Source organism: Diabrotica virgifera, chromosome 3, assembly GCF_917563875.1.
Source record: "Diabrotica virgifera virgifera chromosome 3, PGI_DIABVI_V3a".
NCBI lineage: Eukaryota > Metazoa > Arthropoda > Insecta > Coleoptera > Chrysomelidae > Diabrotica > Diabrotica virgifera.
Window position 1 is genome coordinate 180616017 of NC_065445.1, and position 17295 is coordinate 180633311.

Here is a 17295-nt window from a genome sequence, read left to right on the forward strand (position 1 = left end):
GTACTATTGCTAACATGAGATATACTTTAGGTACATTCTTTGTTCTACGTGACTATACACCTCGTTTAATTCACGTTATTTTTTAAATCCATCGGAAAACATGCAGATCGCTTGAGTAGTTCACCTTCACGGGCTAATATAAATCCACTTATTATACAACTTCTCAATAATAAAGCTGCTGTTGCTATTCATTCTCTGCTTAAGATCTATGAGTAACAAATAAGGTCATTTCTTAAGATACTAGATCACGAAATACCGACAAGAACTAATGAAATTTAAACTTTGTTGTATTATCAAGGTTTTATTACATATAATAATAAAAATCGATCTTAGGGTTCGTACACATTAGTAAAAGCCAGTAAAAGGAATAAAAATAAGTTTTATAAAGATTGCTGAAAATATTAGTGACGTAACCCAAAAATTGTAGTCGAACGTTTTAAATCAAGATGTTTCATCTAATTTTTATAAAAACTGTCAGTTATAAACTGTAATTTTGACAGTTTTATGGAATTTGTCTTTCAGTTTTATCAGGGGCGTCATTTGGGCGTCCAGGGGGGGAATTTGCCCCCCTGGCCCTGAAAATGACTGAAATTTACAGAAAATACATCAATATTCATCATAACATCATATATAACGTATTGTATATATAGTGCTTGCCCCCCCAAACAAAATTTCAAATAACGCTCCTGAGTTTTATTGAATAAATCTTATCATAAGTGTTACAACATCAGTTCACTTTCCAAAGTTGTCATTTTAGTCATAGTAGTAATTCGATCTTAAAAAGAAAAAATATTCTAAATAAATTCTCTTTCTTCAAGTTTGTCTTAACTGTTCAATCATGTAGGTAGTAAGATTTTTCATTACGTGTTTAATTCTGACCAATCAGATTATTATCATACTGGAAATAATCTACTTCCATTATTATACTGAGAATAATTTTCAAGTATTTTGTTTCTGTTTAATTACAACGAGTTTTATAGTTTTGACAACAATCAAATTTAAGAAAATTAACCAAAATAAACTCTACATCTAATGTCAAATTGTTACGAGACAAATTTGCAATTTTATGCACTCGACTGTAATTCAGTAAGATTATTTCATGAATAAAACTGTATTTATAAATAATTTTAACTAACATTTTACTGATATCTTCGACTGAATATTTGCTAAACTAGTTCATGCTGTTCACTTTGACAAGTTGTAAAATATTAATAATTGTGATAAATGTCACTGAATATTTATTTACAAAGACTTGAATGTTGTACGTGAGTATTAAAAGTAATCTTTAATAAATAATAACAATAGTAATATTAATTAAATAAGAAAATAATGCTCCTAACTTGTCATTCGTCAATAGTCACTTAAGCACTGCGAGTTCTCGTGTCTCTATTGCCAGGTAACAAATTTTCGAAAAATTGTGGCATTATTTTCAAGTTATTCTCACAATGTGCATAAAATGTTAAATAGCGAATTAATTTCATTTGCCGCAGTAAATCTTCTGGTTAAATTGCTTATTATACAATTTATGAAAATATTAAACATTTCCCATCGAAATATTGAATCGGGCTCAAAATTATCTGTCGCGTCACTACTAGACAAATCCTCAAATTGGCAAATCTTCCTACACCCAGGTAAATCGTGAAAAAATCTCGCAGACTTCTTGTGCTGTTTTTTTTTATTGATGTAAATTCTGGATTTACTCCATAATTGCTAGAAACTAATTTAGATTCGTCAACAATGGAAGAACATGAATTTCTGATTTTATGGAAAAATTACTTCTATGGTCTGGTCGACGCCGGGCCCCTTACATCACCGGCCCTGCTAAATTGCACCGGCTGTACCGCCCTCTCTGTACCTGCACCAGCGGGATGTCAACAATAATGACAATAAATTAAGTACTAAATAATGATGTAATCCTACTTTGACGAATTTTTCAGTTTCTACGGGCGCATATGAAATGCCTCCCGAAGAAGGGTTTCTTATTTGTCGCTAAAATGGTCACATACGAATTGCCTCCCAAGCTCTAAATAAATTACATGCTTCTAATCTTTATGTGAAGGTGAGACGTTGCCACATCTTCGTCCCTTTGTTCATTTTTGGTAAAATTGGTATTTTGTTATTTAATTTATTTTATTTTCAACCTTTATGTATTAAACATGATTGACACTAGGCAGTTTTTACAAATTTCAAGTACATTTATATAATTAGTTTTATAATCATTATAATATAATAACCGTTATTTTTTGTTATTAATAATTTGACAAAAAATACAAAAACATAAAAAGTATTGTATAAATGTATTAAAAATAACATCACAAAAAACTTATTTGGAAAATATTATAAAATGTGTATAGAAATATAAAGTTACAAAATATTTTTCCTAAATTAATATGATATGTACTACTTTGACAAATTATAATTTATTTATTTTACATTCTCTTAATTCTAAACTTTTTCATTTAGAAATTTTTTTTGCTGTACTTTCCGCAACAATTTTTTTTTGTGTCGAAACAGAATTCATTTTAATGTAGGTATTTATTTGAAATTGTAAAATTATATCAATAAAATTATTAATATTAGGATGAGGGCAGCAGAAAGAAGAATTATACTTGGAATGAAAACTTTCGCATGGGTTTGTGGTTCTTTGTAAGGATGAAGAGTGCTCAGCCCAAAGGTGTAGAGGAAATGTCGAATTTTCAGATATGTAATTATCAACAAGATAATCACAGAACTGGGTGACTCTTACAACGACTGGTTTAATTTCTGCCAAATCTATAGCAGAAAAATCGATCACATCTTCAGGATGTAAGAATAAAATACAAAAAATATAAATAAAAAAATTCGCAATTTCAGTTAAGTCAACACTTTTTTTCTGGTATTCTGGAGGTAAGCCTAGTGCTTGAACCTTTCTATACTATGCCTGACCCAAATGAAAACGACATCCACGAAGATCTGCTTTAGGAAATGCCATACGGATACTATTAGGAATGGTAATTTCAAAGTCTGAAATATTAGACCAGGTCGCATCTGTAAAAATATTAGTACATTTGGACGTTGAGAGGTGACTCAATTTTTTTTGCAGAAATTGCTTGAAAATAACTCAAGTAATAATATTTAAGTTATCCTCCCTCTCGAAAAGGTCCGGAACATTGTTTAAACAATCAAAATGTCAAAAAATGAAGGAAAAATCTATTTTTTTCTTCGTTCTTTGATTATAACTTTAAAAGTATTCATTTCCGAGAAAAGTTGTACTGACATAAAAGTTGCGTAACTAAATTTCCTACAACATGCATTTGGTTAAAAATTTAAAAAATAGTCACCCTTGTTGCAAAATAGCAATAATTGAGAAAAAAACATACAAAAACAAGTATTCGCATTTTACGTTTTTCTACCATTTGTTCTAAACTTAGGACCTTCATATTTCACCTAGAAAAACTTTATGATACATTAAAAGAATACTGTAAATTTCATTAAGATCGGTTTAATAGATTTTGCAAAATAAATTTTGCAATCCAGCTTTCGCAAAAAACATTCATTTTTTCAAAATGTTACAGGACTGAAAATACAGCAGAGGGAAATTTGAATTTTTTTTGCATATAGAAGTGTACTGTACCTTTCATTTACAATTTGCAAAATTAAAATCGATTAATAACCACGGCGTAAGGATTTTTTTAAATAAACATTAATTATTGGTGCTACGCCTAGGACAGCGGATAGTTTGCACTGATTGGGCATTCCAATGACCTTTGATAATGATTGATACATTTTAATTTTTATTACATTTTGATATAAATAAACAAATTTGTTTATTGCAAAATTAAAACACATAAATACCTACTCTATCCTTTGAAATAACACTTTTTTTAGCAAAAACTTTCTTTGTTCATATATTTTAACTTAGAGAATAAAAGTTTATTATTTTTAAATATATGCAATTGTTTAAACAATATTTCACATACAATAATAAAATTAGTTTGATTTTTGTGGAATTAAAATATTAAAATACAACAAACTATAGAGTGAGAAAATAATATATTCGATAAAGATTTTAAGAAATTTTGGTGGAAATCAACTTGTGTGAATCGAACACCGCTGTCCTGCGCGTAGTATCAAAAATTAATGGTTAATTAGAAAATTTCCTGACGCCGTGGTAATTAATCGATTTTAGTTTTGCAAATTGCAAATGAAAGGTACAGTACACTTCTATATTTAAAAAAGAATCAACTATTGCTATCTGCTTTATTTTTAGTCCTGCAATATTAAAAAAAATGAATTTTTTTTGCGAAAGCTGGATTGCAAAATTTATTCTGCAAAATCTATTAAACCGATCTTAACAAAATTTACAGCGTTATTTTACTATATCATAAAGTTTTTCTGGGTAAAATATGAAGGTCCTGGGTGTAGCATGAATGGTTGAAAAACGTAAAATGCGAATACTTGTTTTTGTATGGTTTTTTTCACAGTTAGTGCTATTTTTCAACAAGGTTGTCTCTTTTTTAAATCTTTAACCAATTCTATATTGTAGAAAATTTAATTACGCAACTTTTATATAAGCACAGCTTTTCTCAGAAATGAGTAGTTTTAAAGTTATAATCAAAAAACCAATAAAAAAATCGAATTTTTCCTTCATATTTTGACATTTTGATTATTTAAACAATGTTCCGGGCCATTTTGAGAGAGAGGATAACTCAAATATTATTATTTGAGTTATTTACAAGCAATTTCTGCAAAACAATTTGAGTCACCTCTCAACGTCCATCTCAAAACAGATGCGCCCTGAACTATATTACTTTAGGGAATACAGGACAATTAATTTTAAAACATTCGTCTATGACCTATGATATATTTAAAAGCGAGATAATATATTATGAAGATGACTTTTTATCTTGAAGTAAAAAATAGACAACGAGGAATATAATGTTCATTTTTTATAAATCAAAATAGATAGATAGTCCCTATTTAAATTATGATTTGGCAACATTGTCTCATTATACAGAGAGTAAATATCAGTAAATATCAGACAAAATATCAGCCTAAATGATTAACGAAACGGAGGCATTTCGATTGTACCTGGGAAGCATTTCATGTATGAAAATATTTACCTGAAAAAGTGGGAGGCATTTCGATAATGCCGGTTTCTACCACCCCTGTCCTAAAATTAGATCATATTTTTCTTTATTAATTATTTTCCACCCCAGAACCTCTTAGATTTATTAATGATCATTTATTTGTTCATTCTTAAAATTTTCTATTTGTTCCTTATTTGAACACAAATTAAAACAAATGTGAGGATATTTCTAGGATATGTATTAACAATTATTTTATTTTGTACAGATATTAAGATCCGAACTTCTTCTTCTTCTTTAAGTTCCGTCTCCCAATCGGAAGTTTGTTATCATCATCACTATCTTTACTCTATCTACCGCTGCTCTGAAAATTTTATACTCGTAGAATCTCCTCTGATCTTTCTATGTATTATCAGTTTCAGCGTTTCATATCGCTGTCCCCTCATTCCGTGTCTCAGATATTGTAACTTTCTTAATTTTATTGTGTTTATTATTTCGTTTTCTTTGCCCATTTCTCTCAATACTTCCGTATTCGTTTTCTTCTGTGGCTATGCTATTCTAAACATCCTCCTGTAACACCACATTTCAGACTGTAGCTTATTTATCTATTCTTGCTGCAATGTCCAACTTCAAGTCCATATTACACTATCGAAAATTGAATATTGCATCTCAAAAGTCTTACCCTCAATTCTAATCTAAGGTCTTTGTTGCAGAGAATTGTTTTCATTTTTTACATACGCATTTCTTGCTATTTTTATCCTGGCCATTATTTGTGTTGGTTGATCATTATTGTCAGGTTCCTAGGTATTTTTTATCAACTTTTTCTATCGGTACAATTCCCAAATGTATGTTTGTTTATATTAGTTATTATCATGTATTTGGCCTTTTTGATATAAATTTTTATTCCATATTTTTCACAAAAACTGTTTGTATTGTTCAGTAGTACTTGAAGTTGTTCAGCAGAGCTTGCCAAAAAACAAAATATTGTCCTTCAAACAAATGTGTTAGTAGGTACACCTTCTACAGTTCTTCCTGCCTATTCTACGATGCTACCAGTCCATACATCCTAACATGCTATTGAACAATATTATCATCATAACCATATTAGACTTAACAATGAGGTAGATTTAGTAAATTGATTTCCTTTATAATGGTAGGTGAGCAAAGTATGCTGAATGTGCAGTCACTCGAGCGTTATGGGGACCTATTGGGTTGTGAAGAGTAGGTCCTAAAACTAAAAAAAGTTAAGTAAAGTTTTCCATTTTAGTGCGGAATTTCTATTTTTAATTTAATTTTCCATTTCCAACAATCGTTTTTTAGATTATAGCGCCATCTATCCATAATTCGAAAAAATGTCTCGAGTAAAAGTTACTTATTTTTACGTAAGGAATCAAAATCTGCAATAAAAAATGGGGCCCCATTTAAGATTTTAGAGTAACCCCCCATCCCACCTCTGTGGGGGCCGTGTTTGGTACCAATCGATAGATTTTTCAAAAATATTGATTAAGTGTATTTTTTAGTTTTTCGATCTGATGTTCAATTCGCCAAATATCGCGGAATTCGTATTTAACATTTTAAATTTACCCCCCACCCCTCTCCGTGGGAAGTCATGTTTGGTATCATTCGATAGATTTTTGAAAAATATTGAGCACAAATTTTTTGGTTTTTCAATCTGTCATTCATTTCGCGAAATATTCGCTTTATTCTTGTGAAAATTTGGGACTCGCCCATTTCCTTATGCCGCTCAAATCGTCAGATTTTTGAAATATACACTGTTCTGCATGTTCTACTTAACAAGCAAGTTCTACTTAACTTACCTTACCTTAATCTGACGATTTCGAGTTTTCCTAAGGATAGGTTTTTTTTCGTCCCCCCTTAACGAACTTCCCTGTATTAAGAGCCAATATATGGTAGAGGTACATTTTCAGCTTTTTCAGTTTTAATTAAATTTTTTAGGTAATATTAAGCAACTTGCAAGTCATTGAAAACGAATTTTTTGTTTTTCGTAAATGTGTGCAAATATTTCAGCTCAAATAACGGAAAAATTATTAACTTTTCTTAGAAAATGTCACTAAACATTTTTAAAGTACTTTTTTAGACCTTCAAAATAAGCTTTGATAAAAGCCTCTAGTATTAAAATTAAGCAAGTTATGACGAAAATTAGTCAAATACCTCTAATTTATAAAAGAAAATCATAGTCCATGTAACATTAACTTTATTTATGTTCCGACAACACGTTCCAAAAAAAATTATTTAGAACAATTACATTTTGAAAAAACTTGTTTTAAGTAAATTGCTTTTTTATATTCCAAAAAATACGTTATTTTTTCAAAATATCTCAAAAACTATTGGAGTTTTGAAAAAAGTCTTCTGACCAAAACTTTAGCTTTTTTTTACTGAAAATTTTGTTTTTTTTTAAACTCACGTAGCTTATAAATTAAGCGAGATATCAGCGTTTAAGTAATTGATTTCAATGCAAAGGTAGCGTCTTTTTAGCCCTTTAACATTAAAACTCTCTGAACAAAAGGGTCTAGATGTAGGTATTGCAATTCTCATGATCTTGTAGCTTATAAAGTTCCCTACAAAATGATGTAAGCGTGAATTCAAAAAACTTAAAGGGAAGCCGAGTTATTGTTAAAAGCTAGAGATAATGTTTGAGAATGACGAAGCGTCTAAATTTTGATGTCTTTTTGAAGCTATTTTCTTGTGGCATTTTTGCAATTAACTAGTTTTGATGAGAAACAAGCCACAATTTTACTAAAAAAATGATTTTATTAACGTTTCGACGCCCAAATCGGGTGTCAAAGTACAAAAGATATTGTATTAAAATTTTTATACATGCAGTGTCGTTGTATTTACATATCGGGCAACAAAACTCTCAATTTTGCTAATTGGGGATGGACAAAAGTGAATGGCACCTTGGTACCAAACAAAATGACGGATATTCCTGCACCAAAAGAACTACTTAAAATAATAGTATTTTGAAATTGCAAAAAAGATGTGGCTCAACTTGTGGGTGTGGCAAACTTGGATTATATTGCAATCAATCTTGCGGTTCTTGCTCTGGTCACGAGAAAATGACATATTTCTCCCTCGCTTGATTTGCAGCCCTCGCCTCGTACCTCGGCTCGTGCCAACAAACTTCTGCGCTCGTGAGAAATATGTATTTTTTTTCACTTGTTGTACAATATACTATTTCATTATCATCAAAATGTGAAGTTTCAAAAGTTTAATTTCCCTTAATCGTATATTTTTATGGGATACAAATTTTATAAATATATCATTATATCATAAGCAACAATTGATTTTCATTTTCTTACGAGTTCCATTACTTAAAGCTTTCAAAAAAATTTGTCTCTAATTTTTATGATAAGGGGTAGTTTTTAGGGGTTGAATCAAATTAAAAACTTGTATGTATCAGGTATTTATATTAAAATATTTTTTGTATTTTTATTTAAATAATATATTTTTTTTGTTCTATTTAAGATCCAAAATAAAATGATTTCATAATCTCAGCCGTTTTTTTAATAACTATATGATGGGTAGTTTTTAAGCGAAGTTACATATAAAGATGTCGAACTATTAGTTACATTGTAAAAGAAAACAACAAAAAATTTAGTTTTTGGTGGTTGCATTAATAAAAAAATTAACTTGAAGGAATTCTCCTATTACGATCCAAAATAAAAAAATTTCATGTTTCTTGACCATATTTTTTAAATAATCTTTGTATGAGGGGTTGTTTTTAAGGGTTGGTGAGCTGTAGAATATCAAAATATTAAAGTCATGATTCAAAACAATCAACATTTAACATATTTTAACATAATTATAGCCCATTACCGCTTTAATTCATTAGTTTTCAATTTATTGGAGTAAGGGGTAGTTTTCACCCCTTAAAAATAAAAAGCGTACTCTGCGACCAAGTCAAGTTTGAATAGGAGTGTAAAATGAACTTAATTCCAAATTTTCAAGAAGATCTATGAAGGCAATTAGAATTGCGAAGTTTGAATCGATTTTAAGCTTGAATGATTGTACTATTGTATATGCCCTTTTATTTTTAACAATACAACTGACCCTGTCATTTTACATACATATTGCCAAATTATATCCATTTAACAAATTTATTCTTTCTAGATAACGATATTTTAATCACAAATGTCAACCACTTGATATAAATATCCCAAAATTAAATATTATAATTTAAGAATCATGAATAACAAATTAAAGGTAGATGAATAAAAGATCTTTTTTTGATGATATTAGGTGAGAACTAGTTTATTTTTGAGAATTAAAATGGGCTAAGAAGATTTTTAATCTCTATAAATCTAATTGGACGAAAATGTCAACACAAAGATCTACCTACGTACCTACCAGTAAAGTTCAAAAGTTTAAAATTATACATTCTAATGTAAAGGTTTTAATTGGAAATAGGAAGGCAAAAAAAGTTATTTAAATATATTATTTTTGCTAATGTTTTAAGTCGATTTTGGTTCTTCTTTTAATTTGTTTGTTAACCAAATTATGGTTTGAAGTTGTCATCTTTCAATATTTTATTTATAATGGGTCTCTTAAAATTCACGCAAGATGTGTTGGCAATTGAAAAAGAAAACAGATTGATATCATGTAGTTTACCATGACTGTAGTTTAGCATTAGTAAAAATGGAGTGACACACGAGAGAATTGTTGAATAATATTTTAAAAATAATGAAAATTTGGCGGCCACAGTTCGAAAATTTAGTACAAAATATTGTCGGAATATTGATTTAACTTCATCAATTGTGAAGACAGTAATTAAAAAATTCCGGGAGACTGGATTAATTGATGATGTTACATATCGATATTCTGCAAATCCGATATCGGATGGTAAAATCTTACATCCAATCCACTATATTCTTCTTTGTGGTGTCGAAGCCTGAACTGTTATTGTTGACTGTTTGAGATATGGCTTTTTAAGAGAATTTTAAAAATGCCCATGGACCGATCATATTATGAACTAGTAGAGGATCCGATATAAGGTCGATTTGCACCGATCTGTTTAATGGATAAAAATTATTGGATATTATGTAATTTAGAATGTTAACAATTACAAAAAAGTAGGGTTGCCCGATCTAATCTTGTTCTAACTGTATTTAATTAATAATTAAAAAATGATTTTTTTTATGAATTTAAAAAAAAATCGACCCGGGCAGATATTATTTCAAATAATAATTGGGTCATTCTAAAGAAAAAAGGTCTTTTGTAATTTGTCTCTAAAGTTGATCGTTTTCGAATTATAAATAATATTTGAAGCTAAAAAAAGAACGAAAGATGACAATTTTCAAGGCTCAAAAACACAAGTAAAAAATGTGGTTTTTGTAATTATCAAGTACATAAATTTAAGTTCAAACCTTTTTCTATCAGGTCCCGATAAGAATTTTAGCCGTGTTTTATTCTAAAACATATTTTTTTATTTGAGTGAATTAAATGCTAAGAGGTACAAGTGACAAAATATTGTAAAATGGGTTAAGTGCACAAAATAATACTAGATATTACTAAAAATTTAGTGGCAAAGAGATACAGCTGAATTAAACTACTGGTGGCGACATATCGCAGGTTCTAGTTTAACTAGATACTAACGAAATATTTAAAGACAGTTTACCTACAGCAAACAGGTGTAACTACACTTGTATCCCTTTGCCTGTAATGTGTTGGATATTCTTTTTAGTAATTTTTGTAGCATCTTTGCAAATCAAGCTCTTAAAAAGTATTCAAAATAAGTGAAAGAACACAAAATATACCAAATAATTTTTCATAATTCAAAACGTTTAATTTAAAATTTTTACGTAATTTTTCTTTTATTTTACTTTAAGAAATTCGTAAGGTACTTAAGTGGCAAAGAGACACAAGTTCAAAATTTGAAGCAGAGGGGTACAAGTGCGAACGTTTTTTCAAAATTTCAAATATTTTGATTGAAAATAAATACTAATTTTACAAAAGCTTTTACTATAAAATAAATAAAATTGTATAAAATTAATTAAAAATAAATCCGTAAGTGATTAATTCTCTGTATAATTTACTATGTAAATTTAACTTTGACTTCGTTTTTCTCAACTAAATCATTTTATCACTTGTACCCCTTAGCATCTAATCCCCTCAATTGTTAATGAGGAAGGTTTCTTATGGGGAGACGGGCATTCACAACTAAAAAACAATGTTTCAGAATGAAATAAGCCCAAAAGGCTTATCAGGAACTGATAGATTAAGGTTTGAACTTGAATTTAGGTACTTCGTAATTTTAAAAATGATATTTTATACTTATGTTTTCGAACCTTGAAAATCGTCATCTTTCGTTATTTTTTCAGTTTTAAATTATTTATAACTAGAAAATGATCAACTTTTTTGTTTAGGATGACCTAGAAAATCTGAAATATTATCTGCCGGATCGAATTTTTTTTATTTATAAAAAAATGTCATTATTTAATTATTAATTAATTATAGTTAGAACAAGATTAGATTTGGCAACCCTTGTTTATTGTAATTATTAACTATTAGACCAATAAAGATCTGTTTTTAGGTGGATGTGAGAGGTGGCATTCAGATTTTTGCGGATAAAGTTAGGTCATAACTTCGTTAATAATAATTGATTTATCTTTCGTCTCAAATATGCCCGAAACATTAATAAAAAAATAAAATATTTAAAAATTTCAAAAAATTTCGTTTTTTTTCTACTTTTTTTGCTTATATTATAACTTAAAAACTGTTCATTTTAGAACAAAGTCCTACAGGAATAAAACAAAGACAATTAAATTTTCTATCAGAAGCGATTGGTTAAAAATTTCTTAATTTATCACCTTTGCTTCAAAATAGCAATATATATAAAATAAGGGGGCAAAACAAGCCTGTCTTTATTCAATGATTTTCCATCACTTAGGTTACACTTGGAACCTTCCTAATTCGCTTAGAAAATTTTTGTAATATGCTGAAACCGTACCCAAATTTCATTAAAATTGACTTACTAGATTTTGCATAATAATTTTGCAATCTAAACTTTTTTTAAAAAATTAAATTTTTTTAAAATCTTGCACAACAAAAACTAGAACATACAAAGATTTGTCAATTTTTTTACATATAAAGAAATACTCTACCTATCTAATGCACTTTACAGAACTGAATCGGATTATTTAAGCAGCCTCAGCAATGTTTTAAAGTTATAAACAATTTTTTGGCTTATAAAAAAATTAGTGCTGTGGCCAGGAGGGAGCTCCTTTATTTTGATGGACTTACCCAAGTTTTTTTATGTATTTTGACCCGTAGAACACGAATTTTTTGGGTAACAGTTGATCCGGATGTCGATAAGATTGTTATAAACAAAGAACTTGAGGAATTACATAAAATCGATTTTTCGCAAAATAAAAATTTTTTTGTATTTCTTGGGTAATTCTAAGCAAGAAATGTTCTTACAAGTTTTTTCGTAGGATGCATAGTTTTCGAGATAAACGCGGTGGAACTTTCAAAAAATCGAGAAATTGCAATTTTTTAACGCGAATAACGTTTGATTAAAAAATAAAATAGCAATTCTGCTGACAGCATTTGAAAGTTTAAGTTAAATTATACCGGTTTTAATTATTTGCATTGCTAAAAATTAATTTTTTTATTATTAAACAAAGCTATTTGTTTATAAGTCAAAAAATTGTTTATAAATTTAAAACATTACTGGGGTCCCTTAAATAATCCGATTTTAATTCTGTAAAGTGTATGAGATAGGCAGATCACCTCTTTATATGTAAAAAAATTAGCCAACTTCTAAATGGTCTACTTTTTGTTCAGAAAGATTTTAAAAAATTTGAACTTTTTTAAAAACATTTAGATTGCAAATTTATTATACAAAATTTGGTGTACGATTTAAGTATGTTACAAAGAATTTCCTAAGTGAATTACTAAGGTTATAAGTGCCACCAAAGTGGTTAAAAAATATTGAATAACAACAGACTTATTTTGCCCCCTTATTTTCTATTTATTGCTATATTGCAGAAAAGGTAATACCTTAAGACATTTTTTACAAGTCGCATATCATAAAAAATTCAATTATCTTTATTTTATTTCTCTACGACTTTGTTCCAAAACGAATCGTTTTAAAGTTATAAGCAAAGAAAGCAGAAAAAAGTCGATGAATTTTCGAAATTTTTAAATATTTTAATTTTTTTATTATTGTTCCGGGATTTGAGAAGGAGCATAAGTCAATTATTATTACTGAAGGTGTCACCTAACTTTTTAACACATCCAAAAATAGATGTTTTTTCGCAGATCCTTACTGATCTATATGCTAAATTACATATTTAATAATTTTTATCCATCATTAAACAGATCGGTGCAAATCGACCTTATATAGTTTCTTAGACTAAACGAAATGGTGTTGCACAGAGAAGTTGTAACCGCCATTAAAAGGCGAAAGACAGCTTTATTTGGGTCACATACTTAGAAATGATAAGTACGAGTTGTTGCAGCTCTTTATACAGGGCAAAATGGAAGAAAAAGGGAGTCCTGGTAGACGACAAATATCCTGGCTGAAAAACATTCGCGACTGGACCGGGTTAAACACACAGACACTTTTAAGAAAAGCAGAAGATAGAGACGAATTTTCAATGGTTATAGCTAATATTTGTTAGTGAAGGTGGCACTAGAAGAAGAATTATACCGATCGCCAAACAACAAGCTGATCGAATGTCAATATCAAAGCAGCGCGTGGGAGCGTTGGTGGAAGTACAAGAACATTAATTAAGCGTCGTGGACAAGAATTGAAAATTTCAAGAAGTTCTCTACATTATACTCACTTAAGATCTCATTTCCATGCTTAAAATCTTCAATCGAAACAAAAACTGAATCTAATGACTATGCACAGCGAAGAGAGTTTGTTAAATGGATTATTGAACATCAACAAATGGGTACTGCTTTTACGAGCAAAATCTTTTTAAATGATGAAGTTCATTTTCACCTTCATGATTTTGCTAATCGTTAAAATTGCCACATTTGGTGTTCTGAGAACACCAATATGGCTATCGAAAAAAATGTGTCCACAACCTGTTACTGTTTGGTGCGGATTTAGGTATTGACCATTTGACCATAATATTACCTACTTCTTTAAAAATGAGGCTGATCAAGCAGTGACTATTACTGGTGCTCGATATAGCAACATGAAATCAGAGATATTTCTGCCAAAAGTGGACGATATAGATGTAGGTGGCATGTGGTTTCAACAAGACGGTACAATATGTCATTGAGCCCTTGTTACAATTACTGCATGAGACATATCTTGGTCGTGTACTCTCGTTTCGGTGGATGGAATTGGCCTCTAGATTACGTGATTTAACACCATTGGATTTATTTTTATGGATTTATTATATACAATAAAACAATATAGTGTAAATGAGCTATGTCATAAATATTGTGTTATCAATAATTTTCACACGGAGTATAATTTGCTTTAAACATTTTCACGATAATAGATATACATACCTCGTTGACTTGCAGCTGTTCTAGGATAGATTTGGGAGACTGAACTTCTTAAAATTCTTTAATTGAGATAGGATAATCTGAAATCAAAGGCATTTTTTTAAATCTACAAAATCCATGAAAAGTTATATAATATATATAATATATTCGTTTTTATGTCTATTAAAATGCTTTTTGCTAGGAGGGTTGACATGGAGGGGATATGACCTGTCAAGAATGCTATCCATGGTGGCATAATTTGTAAGTTGTCCCTCACGGGCAATAAATTCAGTTATTTTACTTCACTCTATTTTCTTACCTTATTAATGAAATCCACCTCTTCTTTTCAACCAGACCCGTTGAAAACATAAAGAATCTACAACTACATATCCCTCTTTCATTATAGTGCTTACAATCCGGGCAAAGCACATAACCATTTTTATTATACAAAATACAATGGTTCACAAAAGATCCTAACATTTGCTTGGTAAATGTCACTATAAAACTATATTTCATAGAAATTTAAGACCTAATTATGCTGGTATTATCTTAAAAACACTATACTTACGCAGAAAAAGCAGCAGAGAATGCAAAGTTTTAACTTTATAGGAATTAAAAATGCTTGAGATTTGGCAAATCCTGGCTTTTCAATTTCAACTTTTGTTTACAAAAATAACAAACTTCGGATGTCAGCCTTAAAATCACTTCGTATTTTTTTGTATTTACACTATATTTATGTATTATATCAGACATTTTCTACCATATAGAGAATTTACAGCAAATTTCTATTAATGTGTTGATACATTAATAGTAGAATTTTAAATAATCTCTTGTTTTTGTAAGTCACATATTTATAAAGCATACACATAAGATCGTCCTCCGCGACGTCCGAGTGTACCACGCGACCCATAATCATAGTTAATCCTCCCCGCGGATTGCTTTTAAAAGTCATCACGTTCAATTCCATAATGTGGAAATTTGTTCAGAAAAACTGTGACACTAATAGTAATTTTTAAAACGACATTATCTCATTTTTTCTTTATTTAATTTTTTTTTATTTTATTGTATACAATATAAACTTTTTAGAAATAACATAGGTATTTACATCTTTTCGATTTAGTCCATTTATATCATTTCTATATTTTGTTAAAATATTATTTTATTGTTGTTTCAGATGAAGAAGAAGACATCTCATCTCCAGTAGATACCTCAAAACCCACGACGTCTAGATCAGGTTCGCATATACACCTCTGGCAATTTTTAAAAGAGTTATTGGCGTCACCTCAAACCTATGTCTCGTGTATAAGGTGGATAGACCGCAGCAAAGGCATCTTCAAAATAGAAGATTCTGTTAAAGTGGCCAGGCTTTGGGGCAAACGGAAGAACAGACCTGCGATGAATTATGACAAGCTCAGCAGGTCGATCAGACAGTATTATAAGAAAGGCATTATGAAGAAAACAGAAAGGTCACAAAGACTGGTGTACCAGTTTTGCCATCCATATTGTTTGTAATTGTCGTCAGAAATTTTAGCAACGTATCTTTTAGTGAGGATTAAAATTTTACCAAAGTTTTGTACCAAAAACAAATGTTACTTATGTACAAAATTTTTGTAACTGGTCTTAAACTTTAGTTTGGGATCATTTTTAGGTCTGTAAACTATGTGTGTTAAATTACTTCAAGATACGGTTTGCTTAATGTATATAGCTTGTCTAGAACACCAAAGTAACTTGGGTGGTGATCTTGGTGATGGTTGTTTGGGTATTAACACGTAAAAATATAATGCATTTTGTTATCAAAGTGTCAAAATGAGCTATAGGGTATTACTATATGCTTATGCACGCTAGTTAAGCGTGCTGATTTCTGGAAGGTAATTTCCAATGAAAAATCTTAATTTCTAAGTAAAATATTTGCCGAATACAGGGAAACTTCCGACAAATGTTGGCATAGCGGTCTGCTTTTTGAAGAAATATCTGATGCTCAAGTTAGTTCAACTTATGATGCTCGATGTCAATCAAACAGACTTTTCACAGACCAATCGTTACTAGGAAGAAGTACCTGATATTTTGGTGATTTTGGTCCCATATATCTATGATATATTACATTTGTAAGTTCTGTGAACACATATTTGTAATTTTATAGGATTTTGTAATACAGTTAAACATTTTTTAGGTAGGATTATATTTTGTATCTATTAATCGTAAATATCTCATTTGAATGTAAGTTGAATAATATTATGGTATATTTATTTTAAGTTAAACTGTATATATGGTTAATTGTTCTCGTTAATTTTTAGTATTTATGTAGATATTTATTATTGATATTGTAGAAAGTTTATACTCAAGTTGAACAATAAAAAATTATATCTGTATATGGCCATCTCTTTTTATTTTATTTTCATTAAACTATATATTCTCAACTCCCAACTCCTTACTGAGAGAAAACATGTCCCATCTCTTTATCCTTCCAAAATCCAATTACAACCTTTTTTTCTATTCCTCCGTGATAAATGGTATTAGTGATTATCAGTACCAGCTCAAGGATTAGAGGAAATGACTAAGGAAGTAAAACTTCTCTTGTAGGTAGATGGTATATAAATTTATTAAAATTTTTCTAAATAAGATCCAAGTTGGATTAAAGTGGGTATATCACTGGTACAAAACAAACGTTTTCGGACTAATCAGTCCATCATCAGCTAAAATAAGTAAACCACTGTACAAAAAGACAAAGTTGAAATTTTGACTGTTAAAAAATTAAGCCATTTCG

The 17295-nt window shown here is 29.5% G+C and overlaps 1 protein-coding gene across 2 annotated transcripts in view; it reads left to right on the forward strand.

Moving 5' to 3' along the window:
• LOC126881423 (SAM pointed domain-containing Ets transcription factor) overlaps positions 1 to 16900 on the forward strand; it is a 159231-nt gene extending 142331 nt beyond the window's left edge. For both annotated transcript variants that reach the window (XM_050645696.1, XM_050645697.1), the window contains exon 5: positions 15706 to 16900. In XM_050645696.1, the coding sequence (XP_050501653.1) occupies positions 15706 to 16043 (338 nt within the window). In that variant the 3' untranslated portion in view covers positions 16044 to 16900. The remainder of the gene's footprint in view (positions 1 to 15705) is intronic.
• The last annotated feature ends 395 nt before the right edge of the window (positions 16901 to 17295 follow it).